The 19,265-nt window shown below is 39.2% G+C and overlaps 1 protein-coding gene across 6 annotated transcripts in view; it reads right to left on the bottom strand.

The window, feature by feature from the left end:
* LOC135207903 (uncharacterized) overlaps window positions 1–19,265 on the bottom strand; it is a 574,434-nt gene that overhangs the window by 99,809 nt on the left and 455,360 nt on the right. For all 6 annotated transcript variants that reach the window (XM_064239823.1, XM_064239826.1, XM_064239824.1 and 3 more), the window contains one exon: window positions 2,121–3,016. In XM_064239823.1, coding sequence (XP_064095893.1) covers window positions 2,121–3,016 — 896 coding nt within the window. The remainder of the gene's footprint in view (window positions 1–2,120; window positions 3,017–19,265) is intronic.

The following is a 19,265-nucleotide window of genomic DNA, read 5'->3' as shown; positions in this document are numbered from 1 at the left end:
ATCGTCATTAATTATTATACAGCAACTGAATCAATCCCGGGAAGGTTTGCAGAATTATGCCTATTTACGAGCCATGGTCATTTCCGTCACGTTTGCAGTCTGGAAGCTATTTTTTGTTTCTTATGAAGGAATAAAATGAATCCCGGATACAATAAGACTATAGAGCTACTACGATTTTCATTCATGTCTCCATAAGCAAAGTTGTTTATTTCAAATTCGAATATAGAGAAACTCCCAAAGAGATGATATGGCTTACATTTTGCATTCTTACACACACACACACACACACACACACACACACACACACTCCTTGAAATGCACAATACAGCCACATAAGATAAAGTTACTTTACAATTTCTAAAACTCTACGGTATAAAACTTGCAAATTTCAACCCTGCTACGCATTTCCCAGAAAACAAATTGACGCAATTGTAAGGCATTTAATGTACTGTGGCATGACCGTCGTCAAACGGCGAGAAAGAGAGACGGAATCCTTTGAAGTACATTTAAGGGGCCTAAGTCTTTAACAGAAAAAGCTGGGGATATTAGCCTCGCGAGTAACCCTACCCAATGTCAAGGCTATCGAATGATGAGAGACGATGATGCGGGTTCTGTCGATAAACATTCCAAAGGTGACGATACTGACGGCGAGGAATTCTATGGTCGCCACGGATACGTGAAAGCCTCACACCAAAGCAAAACAGGCTGCCTAATTAATGAAGGTACAATGACTGGAAAATCAGTTCTCAGTGTTACTGTTAACGCCCTCACTGTAAAAATCATAACTTCCTTGACAAGTTTCACAATCATCACCTTTTACATGGATGTCTTTGGTACACTAAACGCCTCCAGCATCTGCACACCCATTGTCTCATATTGCAGGAATTCAATACATGTAACGGGAAGCCAGCAATTGACTCCTGGACTAAGCCGGATGCACCTACGAGTACAAACACCCTACATGAATGGGTGTTTTTATATTTCATCATTCATGTGCCACCCATTAAAAATTCACAATGAATAAGCATTCATAAAAGAAAGGATACAGTTACAAACAAAACATCGAAGCAAAACTGAATTAATGCATCTTGCAATGGACACATATAATGATCAAAACATTCAATCATTAACGCGGGTTGCACTGACTGCCATATGACCTGTATGATGCACAATCCCAAAGACTCGCAAAGCAATTTCCAAGAACAGATGTAAATTCACGTAAAAGATCGCGACAGTTACAAATCTTTCTACTATTTCCTCTGTTCAATAACGTATACGTGCCTACACACACCTGGTCTAGGGATGTCAAATATTATATCAGCAAAGTTGTGGCTCCACACCTGGTTATGACCAATCGTTTGTTAAATATCGATTTCTTTGGGCGGTACGACGAACAAAGACAAGCACGGTTACTCTGCACGGAATAAACGATACAAAGGGGGCCAACAATTCGCAAAATTTTACCATCACAATTATCCCTTGTGAAATGTTTTGACAAGTGGTATACAAGTTTATCTACTTCTTATTCCGTATTTAAATCCGTCTTTTTATCAATACAGGCATGCAACTTATTTCTACATTATTACTTCGTAGCTGGTTTAAGAAATTACGCTTTAGAGCTATTTCGAAGTTATAGCACCCTTGCGTCCCTCTTAATAAATCACCAATCCAAGTACAATTCATTTTTTTTTTCAATTTCACTATATCGTCCTATCATAAAACACCTGACTAAAGTAAAAAGTACCTGAACTTAAAAAAATGTGATAAGTACTATTATTATTAACATTATTATTATTATTATTATTTGACGATCCATTTCCCCGTATTCTGTTTACAGTCTTTTTCTATACAGCATTACTTTGCCATTTTCTCTTTCATCCTCCCCCACCCCACTCCGCCCCTAATTTTTAAATAAGCACGTCTTACTTTTGGGCTAAGTCCAGTTTTTCGTATCCATTTTCCATAATTTCCCTCAGGTCTGGCTAGGATTTGAGGCTCAAGAGGCGCTCAGCCAGATGATTAAAATACAGATATCCCAAAGAAACCAGAGGTAACACTTGGATCGAGAAGAAGAAAGGCATTTAACCATGACAGCAGACAAACACCAATGTGACACTGACCTTGTGCTGTCCCGGCTATCGCAGCTGCTGACGGCGTGTACGGGAGTCTTGGTTGACGCCGAGGACTTGTGTTCCTGGTGATCGTGATCGATGAGGACCTCGCGTGGGGATGCCCTATCTCGCCGGCTGTTGCTCCTGGAGGACTTTTTCGAGTCCGATCTCACAATACCGTAATTTTTCTCTGGCGTGCCGGGAAGGGAGTCTCCGCTTTCACTGAGACACGCCCCTTCGAGGTCGAGCTTGTCCTCGCTGTCAGTTCGATCACACTGTGTGTCAGGCGCCTCGTCCTGATCGAGCTCTTCCGTATCGTCTAAAGTGTCGTTCAAGTCATGCGTCAGTTCAAGTTCGTCACCACTTTTGTTAGCTTCGACCTCCGCCTCGACACTTGCGACTCCTCCTCCAACACTGCCTTCTCCCCCCCCTCCTCCTCCTCCTCCTCCCCCACCAACACTACCACTCCCTCCGTGGTGGCCGTTGGTGAGGCGTGTGGAGCTCTTGCGCTTACTGGAACGCCTCGAGCTCCTGTCAACGCTAGGGCTGCTCTCTGTACTTTTGAGCGTGGGCGCCTCCCGCCGGGGACTCGGAGTCAGAGGCGTGGGTGGCGTCTCCCGAGAGCTCCGGGCAGAGTGATGCCGCCGCGGACTAGGTGACGTACGATTCGGCGTCGATGACCTCGACCGGGATCTGGCCCTGGGAGCTTCCGAGGTCAAGTTGGGTACGCTGGTGACGTAGATGGGAGATGCCTCTAAGACGCCGTTGACGTCGTCCTTTTGCTGTTGCTGCTGCTGCTGCGGCTGCTGTTGTTGCTGCTGTTCCCGAGAGAGGGGCTGGCCGGGGGAACGGCCACCGGGGCTGGGCTGCTGACCCACACTTACTACGCTCTTGTGAGGTTCCAACTGCAACGACAAAAATAGAAGTGTTAAGACGAATCCTCCTCGGGCGAGATCAGTCTACAAAGATTCACGTAAATCCTGTCACCCAATTCCCCCCGCCCCCCCCTAATTGAAAATAAGGGAGGCTACATACAACACACTCTAACACATTCTGGAAATAAACACTGCAATAAGGCAAGGAAAATTAAACACTGAAATCAGATAAATGTCTGTTGTATGTAAGATCATGATCTCCTAAATAACAAGGAAAATTTATGGCGGTATAATAATAATATAATAATAATAAATCTCGAAAATACCAAAGCATTTAAGTACATGGCTTTTTAAGATATATATAGTTTCTTAAGTATATTCTCGCAACATAAGGAAAAACAATGAAGACTTCCCCGCTTTTTTACCTCGAAGTAAATAGCTACAAAATTAAATCTTACGCGAAGAAACCTGATGGCACCAGAGTCCTGAAAACAAAGAGCTTGGAAGATACAAGTTTTGAGGTATAACTATGAATTTTAACACACACAAAAAAAAGAGAGAGAGAAAAATGGTGACTGGCTACGAGAATCGGAACAACAGCAAATTAAAATAAAATACACCAATATTATTACTATCATCGTAAGACAAAATAAGATACAATGAGCTGATTGTCACACACACACACACACACACACACACACACACACACACATATATATATATATATAATATATATATATATATATATATATATATATTATATAATATAATATAATAATCGCTTAGTGCTATAGCCTGTACTGGAAATAAGACAGTTTTTACTTTGGAGTATATATCTAGATTTAACCAAATCTACACACATTTTCCCATCACTCAACGGCGTCGGTGACCTTCAAGGCTGTAACGGCAGAAATTCCAGAATCACCTCATCAATCCCAGCCTCCAAAAGCAATAAAATGGCAAAAGGACACAACTCAGCCAGTGTGAATCTCATTCTGGGAGACTTTTGGGAGAGGAGCAATCTTTAAACACCCTTTAAAGATTTTTAGCGTCCATCCCAACTCTCCATATTTGGTATTGCGTTAAGAATCTTTTGTGTTCACAAATACAAACAAAAACAAAAACATATGCAGTTTAGGCAATACCAAAATAAGGTAGAATGCAAGTTAGAATTGCGGGATCTATAGATTTACATTACTAACGACAAAGAGAGAGAGAGAGAGAGAGAGAGAGAGAGAGAGAGAGAGAGAGAGAGAGAGAGAGCACCTGTAGAACGGTTCTAACATGCCGGAATTAAGGGTTTCTTCGAAGAGGTTTCCTCCCACCTGGATTTAATTGGTCACTGAAAGTCGTGATGAGAGAGAGAGAGAGAGAGAGAGAGAGAGAGAGAGAGAGAGAGAGAGAGAATTACTTTTTTGTTACATCATTTCCTCGAGCAACATCTAATAAGACCATCTACCAACAGACACACACACCCAGAAAAAAAAAAAACTGAAAAGATACAATCTCCTTAGTTTTCCAGGAAAAATCAAAGTAACGGAATTGAAGCACCCGCGAACTGTCTACAAACGCCACTTGCATAAATTTAACGCGTAAAAATAGCTGGGATCTTAAAAAATAATTGAGAACTTCAACTGTGGAAGACAGAGGGTCTCAAGAACACAAAGAATTTACGAGCATCGAGAGCTAAACCGGAGAAGCCCTGCAACAACCGCTCCTATTTGCTGCTGTTGTGACCTACAACTACGGCAGTGCCTCGTCTGGGTGACATACACACAAGCGCTGTTATCCACAATTTTAGGCTTTTTGAAGGTTAGGCGAGATTAGCATTCACGGTAAACCAAGCAGAAGAAATGGCCCTTCTCAGTAATGGGCCCTGAACATCGCTTTCCAGAAAATGACGAAACCATTTCCTCATTGGGTTTTCGCATCTTTTTATGTGAGCGACTGCTGCATTATAAACGTCATTTTCTTTCTCTGATACATACGAGCAAAGCTAAAAGAAGAAAGGAGTCCTACGAATTTGTTCAAGTCCTGTTACAATTTATGCTAATGGAAAACGTGATCGTTTATAAAACAAGCGATCCACGAAAGGAGGAATCCAAATGCATCTGCCGTCAAAAGCACCGAAGTCAGCTGATTTATGCATTCAATACCTTCCATCCTTCTCCCCGGGGATATCGCCCCATTCAGCAGCCCCTACCCCACCCCAATCAAGCCCCCTAACAGGAGGAAGGTTATTCAGCAAACAGGGAAGTTATTCTTAAACCTACGATACAACTGCATTGATTACCGATAAGTAGCGAATGAATGGACTGTAAATACAAGATTTGCCCCAAGGCAGAAAGCACAATGGATTATTGATCAGTCCAGCAGAAAGAGGTTTCGAGTTTCAATGTCACATGCATTCGCTATTTCGTGTCCTCGAAACATCGTGATATTAAAGGGGATGGCGCCTCAACTTCTCACTCCTTCATAAAAAGACGGAGATTTTACAGAGACATTTCAAAGTTTTTAATCTAAGTCATTATGAAAGTGGTGGGGGGTGAAGATGCTGCTAAAAGGGCTGTCATCACCGAAATCACATTATTATTATTATTATTATTATTATTATTATTATTATTATTATTATTATGAACGAGGCCTTCTCTGAAGACAATAGCATTTTATATTATAGCTGTTTCAACGGCATTTAATTGATATAGAATCTTCTCAAGTCTTCTTATTATCTTTTTCTCATCAGCATGTAGCTGGTATATCAGGTTTCCTACGGACATTTATAGATTTCAGTTGTCTTAGGTTTATTTCCTCTAACGTGTCGACAGCGCATAGGCAGTCATCTAAGAGAGTATACAAATAAGTGAATCAAGATATGTGGTTTACAAGTATTTATTATTATTATTATTATTATTATTATTATTATTCTTATTATTAGTTTTATTATTATATATTTTATTATTATTATTTACTATTGAGTATTTGGTACAAGTCTAGAGGTTTATTAGAGTGTAAATTATACTTTTATGAACCCAAATGCAATAACTTACAAAAAAATAAAAGAAAAAATAACTGGTATAAATGCACAAACGAATCTATGCACACATACCAAAACTTAGGCAATAACGCATGGCATTTTAGAATAATAATAATATTAATAATAATAATAATAATAATAATAATAATAATAATAATAATAATAATAATAATAATAATAATAATAATAAGCACTGGCAGATTTATCTCTTTCCCCTATCTCAAAAGAAAAATGCCATAGAAAAATGTGAAAATCTAAATCCGGGCTAACTTAACATCATAGAATCCTTTTCTAAAAGGTCGATAAGGAAGATTAACTTCAGAAGGGCGATGGGAATGAAGACTCCACATCAAGCCACAAGAGTGGAAAGAGAGGTGACAGGGCCGAAAGTGAACTCCGGGTTGCTGGAAACAATAGAAGGAAAAACGCACGGGAAAAAACATCCAAAGGAAAAACCTCAACTTTACTACACGTGCTTGCAATGATATTCGTAACAGGCAAAGGCTACTTTTCAAATAAAGTTTAACGACATCGTCAGGAATGCAAGCAAGCGACTTGAGGCAATGACTCGGACAGCAAGATTCGGTCAGATTCCCTGTGACGTTGCAATAAGACCCAAACGCCACCAACAGTAGGAAAACCTCCTACTGCAAACAGGACTCATCCTCCTCAGCCACCCACGCGTCTCCTTTCCTTCCACGCAACCACCATTGGCCGCGACGACCGTCAAGGGGGGTTTCAGAACTAATTAAAAGTGCGGTCGTGACCGCAGGCCCTACTTGGAGTCCGCTGTACGAATGCGGTGAGTGGCGCTGACCAATACCGGTCACTCATCGAAACAATGTTTTTTTCTTGAAACGCCTTCTCACCTATCTATACTACTCTGTATATAGAGAAACATTATATATATATATATATATATATATATATAATATATATATATATATATAGATATATATGTGTGTGTGTGTGTGTGTGTGTGTGTTTGTATATCTATATCTACATACATACATACATATATATATATATTATATTATATATATACACACCACATACATACATACATATTTGTGTATATGTATGTATGTATGTATGACATACACACAGAACAACCATGGTGGACACGCAAAAGTCAAGCAGGATTATCAACAAACAGCAAGAACATAAAGTAACATCGAACAAACCAAGAGGGTCAATAACTTGTGAGACAAGCTTCCAAGGGCTTGAATGCCCACTAAGTATAGAGAAAAATACCCTTTAAAAATCAGCTGACCAGCACGACGCTTCTGAACATAAGGGCCGCCGTTCAGAAGGGCACATGTCTTTACTAACCAACCAACTAAAAACAAAGTCCTCTCTTGAAATGAAAACAATGGGTGGGTACTCTGCCCCTGTGGCCAACATTCAGAAAGGTGAAAGCGAAACACCAGGCCTAACCTTAAAAAATAGAAAAAAATAAAAAAAAACTTTCCATCGTTAAGGCTCGACGTATGTTCTGAAAGAGAGGGTGAGGGAATAAGGAGTTTCTCTATTTTGGTAGATAGTTGGCAGCAGCAGCAGCAGTAATCGCCACAGTTGTGTGTGAGAGAGAGAGAGAGAGAGAGAGAGAGAGAGAGAGAGAGAGAGAGAGACAGACTGCGCACGACCACTGGCTTCTCCTGACCAAAGGAAACTTGAGCTTTGCTATCATCTTTTGCAAATAACCTTTTGCAATACCTATTATTAACATATGAATTATTTTGAGTGCTTACATGTCAAAGTATTATTTTGAGTGCTTACATGTCATTTTAAGAAAGGATTTGCAATAGAGATGTTGACGGCCTTAACTTCACCAAGCGATGACAGAATTAGTGGCATCCCTCTTCAAATTTTAATAACTTAAGACCATTCAAAACCAGCGTAAAAATCATGTACGAAAATAAAACTGGCATTTTGAACCCATTAATATCATTAAAATCAAACAACGTTTTCTATCAAGTGAATTACTCCTGTTTATTCTCTCTTATCAATATCATTCTTCCGATGTCGTCGAAAGAAACGAAAGTGATGGCTAACGTAGAAATCTATCAGGGTTTGGATGAAGGGCTCATCATACCCGTATTCGTGCATATTGACAACAATTTTAAATCATATCCGTTATTTATTCAGTGGTTCATTGTTGAACACAGTTATTTTTTTTATTCGTTATGCTTTGTGTGCTGCAGTGGCATACATGGCGCTCTGAAACTTTCGTTCCTCCACCCTGGTCCTATCGTTTCAAAATTTCTATGCTCTTTCCTCAAAACTGTCGATATGTTCAAGGTTAAAGTCCCATATTTTTAGTGTTCTGTAAAAAGAAAACTTTGTCATTCCGCCCTCAGATCTAAAAAAAAAAAAACTACTGAGGCTAAAGGGCTGCAAATTGGTACGTTGATCATCCACCCTCCAATCACCAAACATACCAAACTGCAACCTTCTAGCCTCAGTAGTTTTTTTTTTATTTAAGGTTAAAATTAGCAATCGATCGTGCATCCGGCAGCGCTTTCCGGAGCCGTGGGACGCACCTTCACTCTACCACATCTGGTGAGCAACTGGAGAACTGCCGGTCATACTCACAGTTGATGGTTTTATACAGAATCATAAAACTGCGGCGCATTTTTACTGGTTGTAAATTAGTTTCAGTTAGTGACATTTCTACAGAGTTATTCTCGACTGAGGACCAGTAGCCTCTGCAGTGAGCCACACATAACTGTAAGCGATATACCCACTGAGAAGGCCAAAGTCTATGACATAAAACAAGAATAATTCCTTATGGATAATCGATTTACAACAAAATATCATTGCAACTCCTTATGGAGTGTGGAATTATGATGACTACCGATGTAACTCCTCACGGAGCGTGGAATTATAATGAATATCCGGTAACTTCCCCTGGCGTGTCGAACTGTAATGGGAATGTCACCGTACATCCTCACTGAAGTTTTGAATTCATTGGGATATCAATATAACTCCTGATTGAATGTATTGTTATTTGAATAACATGCGTATCATTAATAATTCCACAACGCGTGGATTTTGAAAAACTGAAGATGAGACTCTTTTCGGACTTTCTCACCTGTCGTTACATAAACCTTTGTAGTGCACAAACTGAGCTCACGACCGCCAAGTACGCCGTATTCCTTGACAGAGATCTAAGAAACCATATGTGCTGTGTATATACACATCTAAAAGGTCTATAATACCCTGGAGGAGGGAGGAGGCTCATCTCTAAGCTCACTGTAAAGGTTTCAAACCTCTTCAGATCTCCACAGTCATTATAGGGTTCTGCAAGAGGTGCGCTCACGTGGTCTAACTGTAGTACTGTTCTATAAGCTCGTAAAGAGTCCGTTAACTTCCCGTAAAGAGCCTCATTATGTAAAGAGAGAAGGAACGATGGCAGGGTTTACTCTGCTCTCACTCGTCTTTGTAAGTGTGTATGTATATATGTATGAGTCCCACAATGGAAATTTGTATGTGTATGTATGTATGTGTCTCACAATGGAAATTTGTATTTATATGTATGTATGTCCCACAAGATTTGTATATGTATGTATTGTAGTTATGTTCCCACAAAGGAAAGGAAATTAAGGTATTAGATGCAATATATATGTAAATTTTGTATTGTATTTTTGTCCACTGAGTATGTATGTATGTATGTAAGTGTTCCACAATGGAAATTTGTATTTGATGTCATGTATACGTATGTAAGTATGTACGTATGTATCCCACAATGGAAATGTGTATTTGATGCCATGTATGTTAAATGATAATTCATCACTTTATACTACACAAATAACATTTAGAAAACCAATGATCCAATATTAATTAATAAAGGAAAAAAGACGGAAAAATTCCCCGTTTGCTAGTCCCGAGGCCTCACCAGTCACACCACACAGGGCGAACACGAAACTCATGATAATTACAGCGTTGAAAGAAACAAAATGAGAAGGGTAAAAATAAGAAGTCAAAATGGCATCTTTCTTAAACAGACGATGGTCACGTGGCAATAAATGCTGACCGAACATTAAATAGAGCTTGCACAAACTAGTAATTATGAAAAGCCAAATGAATAAAATATGATGGCATAAATATAAACGCGGGTTCTGGTATTAATATTTTTCCTGAAACGCAGCGATGATTAAAAAAAAAAAAAAAATGCTGATGACGGTTTAAATTATGTCACAATTTTCACTGCGTGAGCGAAACATAATAAACTGGTAAATCATTCATATGTTCGACAACAGAAACAAATTACGAACGAATGATTTTTCTGTAACACGAACATGAAGTCAATTCAGACGATAGTTAAAGTTAAGAAAATCAATAGAATAGCAAACAATTAATCGAACAGTATTCTGCTTTCAAACCTTCTAAAAGACTAATTAATGCGCCCTCAAAAACGAACATTTATCTTTCAGGAGCTGTCCTAGTGGCTAAGGATGGGCAAAGTACAAAATTGAAAGTTGATGTTTTTCAAGAGAAGCCTAAGTTAACATAAAATTCAGACTTGACTTACATAAACTTCCTGTTAATTGTACTAGTCAAACATATTCACTCAAATACATTCATACATTCTATGCAAGAATAAACATGGAAAAACAATCCAGAATCCCGAGAAACACAGGTGTCAAGTGTAGCCCTGAAGGGGTCTAAACAACATCAATACGAATCATCTCCACCTGGCTACTGCGTAATGATTGCTACAAAAATAGAAACTGACAGCTCCCAGACCCTCAATATCAATTCGCATCAAAAGGAATGATGCCAAGATATTTCTGAATAAGCTATTAATCATGAATTCTCTTAGGAGGGCAGCGTGGCCCAGTATACATTAGTTGCTAACGTGATAAAACAACAACAATAATAATGATCTTGTACTAAACATGGTAAATTTACCAAATGTACTGCACTTGCGTAAAGTACATAAAGAAATAAAGTTTAATTCGAAATCGTTAACATTAAAATATACTAGTTGATTCAATAATGCGTTAAAATGCAGATCTGATCATTTATATCAAATCTTGACAGCAGACGATACTTGACGCAGTGCAAGAAATCCAACAGCAGTAAAAGGACTTCGTGAAACTTTTTTTTCTATGTCACCAAGACGCTTGGCAAGGTCTCTGTTTTTATGGTAAGAGACGAGAGACGGAGAAATTCGAAGATGGTCAGAGAGAGAGAGAGAGAGAAGGAGGAGAGATGAGAGAGCGAGAGAGAGAGAGAGAGAGAGAGAGAGAGAGAGAGAGAGAGTCTATCTGATGAATGGATTCACCCTAGTGAACTGAAGATTACCTCTGAAAGGCTTTCCCGCTATTTATTATATGACGAGGCATGTGTTGAGGTTGCACTGAAAACTATACTAACTCACTCTCTCTCTCTCTCTCTCTCTCTCTCTCTCTCTCGTACTCTCCCTCATATTATATATATATATATACACACACACACATATATATATAATATATATATATATATATATATATATATATATATATATATATATATTCCACCTCTCTCGTCCGCTTGTGACCCACCATCAGAATCGACTAATATGTCGGGACAGAAATTAATGCTTAAGTTTAAAAAGTTTAAAAAGGAAACAGTTCGTACCGGTCCAACCTCGATCAGAATCGAAGCTCTCTCCAGTGATGTAACTATAGTACTGAAAACACGAGAGAGAGAGAGAGAGAGAGAGAGAGAGAGAGAGAGAGAGAGAGAGAGAGAGAGAAAATTTATTCTGGGTATAAGCTTTAAGTCTCTAATCAAAACAACAGCACAGGCCGTTGAAACAGCAGCAGTGCCACCACATCTTACCTGGCAGCAGTGGCGTATAATCAGCCGCCCATACTCTTATCTGCCTCGAAAGGGCTCATCATCTCCCAGGCTGAAATTGCTCCAAGTCGGGCTGGCACTAACGCTATCGCGTGTAAATGGTAGCGGCGGGAGGTTGGCCACTTATGAATGAATTATCAGCGACGTTGGAACAACATGAAATTTTAATGTTCTTAAGTTCTAATACGCACTGAGCTACGACATATTTACTCGCAAAACATTAATTTGAAAACGAATGCCCAAGGTATTGATTACTTTGGATTGACAACGGAATCTAACGCCATACTAGGCTATAAAGAACCGTATAATGCTTTATGAAACTCTCAGTCACGACCCTGAAACTCTCTGCCGTTCGTGGTGGACCTGTGTTGTTGAGGTGCCAGACGCATGATCATGGCTAACTTTAACCTTAAATAATATAAAATAAATAAAAACTACTGAGACTAGAGGGTTGAAACTTGGTATGTTTGATGATAGGAGGGTGGTTGATCAAACATACCTATTGCAGCCCTCTAGCCTCAGTACTTTTTAAGATCTGAGGGCGGACAGAAAAAGTGCGGACGGACAGACAAATAGCCATCTCAATAGTTTTCTTTTACAGAAAACTAAAAAAAGAAAAATAATAGAGGACATAACTCCAGGGTGCACAAAACATGAAAGACGTCACTTAAAAGTTAACTCAAAAGCAGGAAAGATTCTTACATCCTGGAGCCGGTGTACTTGAGGCTACTTCTGTGGTCCTTTTTATTCGTCTCCCACATATGCTTTTCTCTCGCCTTCCTCTTGCAATCCGAGTCGCAACATCGCCCTCGGGTATGAATTCACCTCCAGACAATAAGCCCCAGTCTTCCTTGGGAAGAAGTGCTGAACAAACCAGCGCGTTTCGTGAACATTACTGGACTGCTGGGTATTGCGAGATGTCCTTCAGGGTATAATTAACTACCCATCACGCTTTCTGAGTGATTCGCTGACAAATATGTCGACGAATTAAGAAACTGCATATTGATTTCGAATCTGCAATGCCAACTGAATCGACCGATTAACAAAGTAAAATAAACTGAACACTCGCGTCAGTATACTAAATGACGCAAACGCCCATCGGCAGCTGACAGGCCAGGTGAATCGATCAATCACTCGATGATCTTAAAAGGACTTGTAACAATAGCCTCTTCCTCAGAACAATAGGCCGACGAGTATGGAATAATATGATCCACAATTCCCTAGTTCAAGTTCAATCCGGGTCAACGCAGATGCCACCTAAACGGCGACCTGTTTCGCACGAAATTGTCTGAGGTATTTACGAATTAAAAAGAAAAAAGAAAATCTTTCTAAAATGCTGGCATTCACCTTACGGCGGGGTCGGGTAGATTAAGCATCGAGAGAGTGAGAGAAAGAGAGAGAGGGCAGGGACTCTCCATATTTAGCTGCTATGACTAAATAACAACAAAAGAGCCTCGAGGCCAACCCACAGGCCGAGGAGGAAGACTATCTATCCTTTTGCCTTCCTTAACCGCTTTCTCCTGCTGTCTCCAGCTCCTCCTTTTATCACCCACCTGAAGCATATCCCCCCAAATGCTTCTCTAGGTCAGAGTGTCCTTCACCTTCCCTACAGAACTCTCGACTTCATCTCCACCCAAATCCTGCAGACAACTACACCCTCACCTCCTCCTCCTCCCAGGACCAGAACTACCTAACCTACCTCCTCACCCACCTCACACTTCCTTTCCCATACTGCATTCCACGAACAACCCCCTCCCCCTCCCCCACTCTCTCTCTCCATCCATCCCAGGGTGGGTCACCTTCTTAAAAAGATTTTCTACTGCTGCATGACAAAGAAATGAGGGACAAAGGAGTGTCCATGAATAAAATGGAGACAACCACAAATCATTCCCACCTTTTCACAGTTTCTGCTACTCAGAAACAGGTCATACACCGAAACTGGCTACACTGTATACCATCGGATTTAACGAGTAAATGACAATGACAGCGGAATGCGAAAATTAGAACCAAAATGAGCTTATCCACTACGACCGGTCCCAATGTCGTAAAAGGGGTGGGCTTGAGAGAGGGTTCCCCCTACCCCCCCACCCCACAAACCTCCCTCTAGTCAAATCTGAAATTAACAAACACTGGGTCACAATGAGGCATGAATGTTAGCTGAATAGGTATAATGAAACTGCATAATAATGAACACAAAGTTCTAAATCTATACAAGGTAAAACCTATAATCTCAAACCAGCCAACGTATATAATACGTTTTCGGAAATATAACTTATTGCGAGATAAGGAAACCTTTGGATTTCCGAAAAGTGCAATTTTGTCCTTTCATTTCTTTCCCTCCGGTGGATTCCCTATAAAAAGCGCACTAATATCCGGGTGCTCTGTTTGAACCGTAGCCAGAATTTGACGTGCGCTCTTTGTAGTTCTCAATATTTAGAGAAAGAAAAAATCTAATACTTTTCTTGCCCCTTATAGTGTGCACGTTTACTGCAATGTGGCAATACTATTCTACATTGTGGCAGTCAATGTTCTTGACCAATTTTATTTTTTAATAAAATAACCCAATGCCCCGGCAACAATGACTCACACAAAATTTACAAGTCTTTTAATAATAAAAAGAATAAAACATAAAAGTGGCATCAACAGCTCCCGTTTTCATAGGGAGAAATGCAATTTTGTCAAATAATTTACATTCTTATTACACTATCTACATTAAGAACGCATGCAAGACTACCTTAAATGTCATGTAACATTCTACAAACTTTAATGGCTGCCTAGATGTATGTATGTATGTATGTATATGTATGTTTAAGAGTTCATTTTCATTATAACAGCACTCCAACAAATGGAGGGTAGAATTTTCCAATCTTCAACCTACAAGAAATTAAGCTTAGTCAAAAATGAGACTCCTTAAAAACGTATGTAGTAGACTCCTCCCTCCCCCAAACACCTCCATGCCCTGCCTCCCATCATAAGAGGAACGGACAGGAAAAAAGGCGAGGCACAATGATTTCCCCATCGGCAAGCTAATGGGAAAAAGAAAGAGAGAAAATGAGAGAGAAGACCGAATTGCCTGCCAAGGTAAACAACAAAAAGAGCGGAGGCCGTGATGATGATAGCCCCGGTGATAGGTTTTGTGCATCTGTTTCAAAAGGACAAAAAATAGAAAACAAAAGGAAAACGAACTGCCTGGGTTCGATCCAGAGGAGAGCCTGGAATTTATGTCAATATTTCGCACGTTACTGAGAGTTTGTTGCCAATAATTTCAGACTTTTATTGATTATAATACATGTTCAAATGAGCTTCCGTTTACACTAAAACGAACGACTGAATTTTATACTGTAAAGCTATTATCATTGTTATTATTATTGCATATGTCACGGTCGTAAAACTCACGAAAATATTAACAACGAGATTCCATTGGCAAACAACCGAACTTATCCTGAAAATCAGAATAATTATTAATAAAAACTGGCAAGCATTCAACCCAAACATGACTGAAAAGGATATTAAATTGCAACATCAAGCTTTGCGTCCGTATGCGAATAATCTGAAAATTCAGAGCAACAGAACGGGAGACATAAAAAAAGATGTATCAACGCAGGTACAAGTCTCTCTCTCTCTCTCTCTCTCTCTCTCTCTCTCTCTCTCTCTCTCTCTCTCTCATATATATATATATATATATATATATATATATAATATATATATATATATATATTATATATATATATATATATACAGGTATAACGTATATATCGTCTGGATTTAGTAGATATTACCGCTTTAAACGTACAAGAATTCGACTAAGAAGCGCGTTAGTTATTTTAACCAGGATCTATAATAAGAACCAAGAAACGAGTCTAGATAAACAAACCAAAGGCTTAAAAAAAATCTTGAATGAATAGATCTGGACAGCGATTTATGAAATTACATCTCAACCTTGTCGGAAAACACAGCGAGTCATCCAAGTACAAAACTAATTAACCCTGATTCTATCATACGTAGCACGTAGATTGCTACAAGGTAGTTTCCTTATCCATAGAGTAAGAGATAAATAATAATTATTCCAAATTATCTATTATTACTATTTCTCTTCTCTATGGGCTGCTCGCATGAGAATGGGCCAGTAGAAGCTCGAGACCAGTTTCATCTAAGAACGAAAACACTTTTTTTTTTAATTTCAGAGAGAGAGAGAGAGAGAGAGAGAGAGAGAGAGAGAGAGAGAGAGAGAGAGAGAGAGAGAAAATGGGTTCCTGTGATAGTTCCTAAACCAAGATGCAGTCAAAAGCAGCTACTAGTTTAAAAATGAGCAACATCTTTCCTCTAAAATAAACAATGAGAAATGAAGAAATAAAAATCGATACATAAAACTAACCGAAGACAGAATCATCGAATAACGTCACCGTTACGGAGAAGCCATACTGGGCTCTTGAAAACACAAATAACATACTTATTTTAAATACCTTAAAATTTACTCTGTATAATACCTTCAGAGTTTTAAAACACCATGAAAACTTAAGAACTTCCAAATACATGTTAACTCATTATCCCATAATCCCTTTACACACATACATACACACACACACGCACACACACGCACACACACACACACATATATATATATATATATATAATATATATATATATATTTATATTTTTATACTGTACGTTATACATACATACACATAAATTATATAGTATATATATACACATACGTACAGAAAATAGGTAAACGACACTATCAACGCTACTACGGAATCATCTTACGTAGAAGTCGAGGGAATAAGGCGATCAAGGGATTCCGAAGACAGCAGAAAATGCCAACGAGGGATTTCAAGGAAATTGGAACAAGGTTCCAAGCAGTCAGTTTCGCCGGCTTGGGTCTCGTGATATCCACGATGATATCTCCTAAGTAAAACAAACTTTTATGGACTTTTTATCCAATGAAAGGAGGATAAAAAAAAAATACAACAGAATCCATTTCAAAAGATTTTGAACAGAAAGTCTTAAAAAGTCAAGTGAACTTTGGACATAAAAAAGGTAAACACTAGTGGACTACAAAATCAGTGAGGAAAATAATACAGTTGAATTTGCCGTTATTAATAACAAGGACAATATGAAATAGATAAAAAATAAACTATCTGACAACGTTGGAAATGTCCTAAAAAAAAAAAAAAAAAAAAAAAAAAAAAAGTGTGGGAATGACAACGCTAATGGCGAAATTTCCCGCTGGGCACACCATCTCATTTTCGAATAATATCTTCTGCCTTGGAAAAGTTAACGTAAAAGGTCAGAGAGAGAGAGAGAGAGAGAGAGAGAAGAGAGAGAGAGAGAGAGAGAGAGAGAGAGTACCTCGTCGAAGACATCCTTTTTAATGATATGCATTTTGAAGGAGCAACGAACACCTACGACAAGTCTTTGTCTTTTTATCGAAATCATATTTCAGCTCAACTGATTGTAGAAACTAGACCCATCCGCCGAGAGAGAGAGAGAGAGAGAGAGAGAGAGAGAGAGAGAGAGAGAGAGAGAGAGAGAGAGAGAGAGAGAGATGGTCTCGTCAAAAGAGCGAGAAAATTACCTGTGGGCTCAGATACTACTATAGCTGCAATTGCGTATAAGAAGACGAACTTCACGTCATTACTAATATTCTTTACTGCATTGTTTTCATCGACTTGGTTTTCGGCTTCTTTGACATTGGATATACCTCGAGTATTTCACACGTTAGTCTTCGGTTTCTTTTAGTTCTTTCGAAATAAAACTCCCGTCTCTCGGAATTAAGTAGGTTGTCCTACCTGGTATATTCTCATATCTACGAGAGAATTTGTCTAAATCTACGTACTCAAATTTTAAATGCAATAATCTGGAGGATTTTAGAACTCGACTCGTTTCTAAACAATTCATCATTCCAAGCCATAGACAAGAGGATCTAGATTTCAAACCAGTTTGCCTTGTGGAGGCTGAGTGCCCAGAAAGGACAGAGAGGCAGAGAGGAAGTGTGAATGATATTACCTATATGCAGTATTACATGCGTAGTGATCGGAGAGAGCTGATTGCCGTGGGATATTACTTAGGTTCTAAGTTGAGCATATCTTAGTTTAACAAGACCACTAAGCTGATGAACAGCTCTCCTAGGGCTGGCCCGAAGGATTAGATATTTTTACGTAGCTAGTAACCAATTGGTTACATAGCAACGGGGACCTACAGCTTATTGTGGGATCCGAACCACATCGAGAAATGAATTTCTATCACCAGAAATAAACCCCTCTGATTCCGCGTGGGCAGAGCCGGGAATCGAACCCGGACCCTGAAATCGAAGAACTTCCAACGAAGAACTATACTTGGATTTTATAATGAGAAAATTCCGTCGATTGTGCTTACTATTCCTGGCTGTGTTTAGCCTCCATCCAAATGATACCTTGAGTAGGGGATTATGAATTTCACATACACTTAATAGGCTGTTTAAATTCCTAGTTTCCGTCGCAACACCCAGTTATGGAACCTCCACTCCACTCCTACTGCATTAGGAGAATTAAAGTCTCCAATACCAATACCTCTGGATCGGTGGGCCAAGTGAATTTATTACAGATAAAATATTATTTAGAATGATGTTCTTAAAAGACTGCCCCAGCAGCAAACCATGCTAGTTGTTTCTAAGGCGTAAGAGAACCTCTCCTCTTTGTCGCTCGACACAATTAGACAATTTCTGAATAAACCACTACTGAGTATTCAGCTTCTTTTACCGTTTTATCCACGTGGCTCTCAGTGAAGGCAAGGAACTTATTATTTTTTTATAGCCCTCTCTAAGACGAGTTTTTTTTTTTTTTTAATTTTTCCCAGTGTGACAGTAAGCTCCAATGTTCCATTGTTTGCAGAACGAGATGAATGGGGACTTGGTTACTCGTCGTTGCCGTTATCCTCAATAAGATATCCTGTAGCATTCTGTGTGTGTGTGTGTGTGTGTGTGTGTATGAGTTGGAGAGGGGGGAATATTCAGAGGTGAGTTGAGATCCGATATTAGAGTGGTGAGAGAGAAAGAGCAACAGATTGTAAATAAATGATGAGGCCTGTAAGATGAAATAAAATATATCTCATAACGAAAAACCTGAAAGAGAGAGAGAGAGAGAGAGAGAGAGAGAGAGAGAGAGAGAGAGAGAGAGAGAGAGAGATAGTTCATATCAAGAAAAAAAAAAAGTAGTTTTTGCTTTTCTTCAACTCGTACACATTCTAAATTCTTCCATTACCTTGGCTTCATTCAAATCCACAGAACGGTGGTCCACATAAAGTGTGGTACAGAGAGAGAGAGAGAGAGAGAGAGAGAGAGAAGAGAGAGAGAGAGAGAGACTCATATCAAAACAGTAATAATCTCGAAATGAACTAATAAAGGGAGTGACAGTTAAC

This window comes from Macrobrachium nipponense, chromosome 34 (genome assembly GCF_015104395.2).
Source record: "Macrobrachium nipponense isolate FS-2020 chromosome 34, ASM1510439v2, whole genome shotgun sequence".
NCBI classification, from domain to species: domain Eukaryota; kingdom Metazoa; phylum Arthropoda; class Malacostraca; order Decapoda; family Palaemonidae; genus Macrobrachium; species Macrobrachium nipponense.
This window is presented reverse-complemented; position numbering and strand designations above follow the sequence as displayed.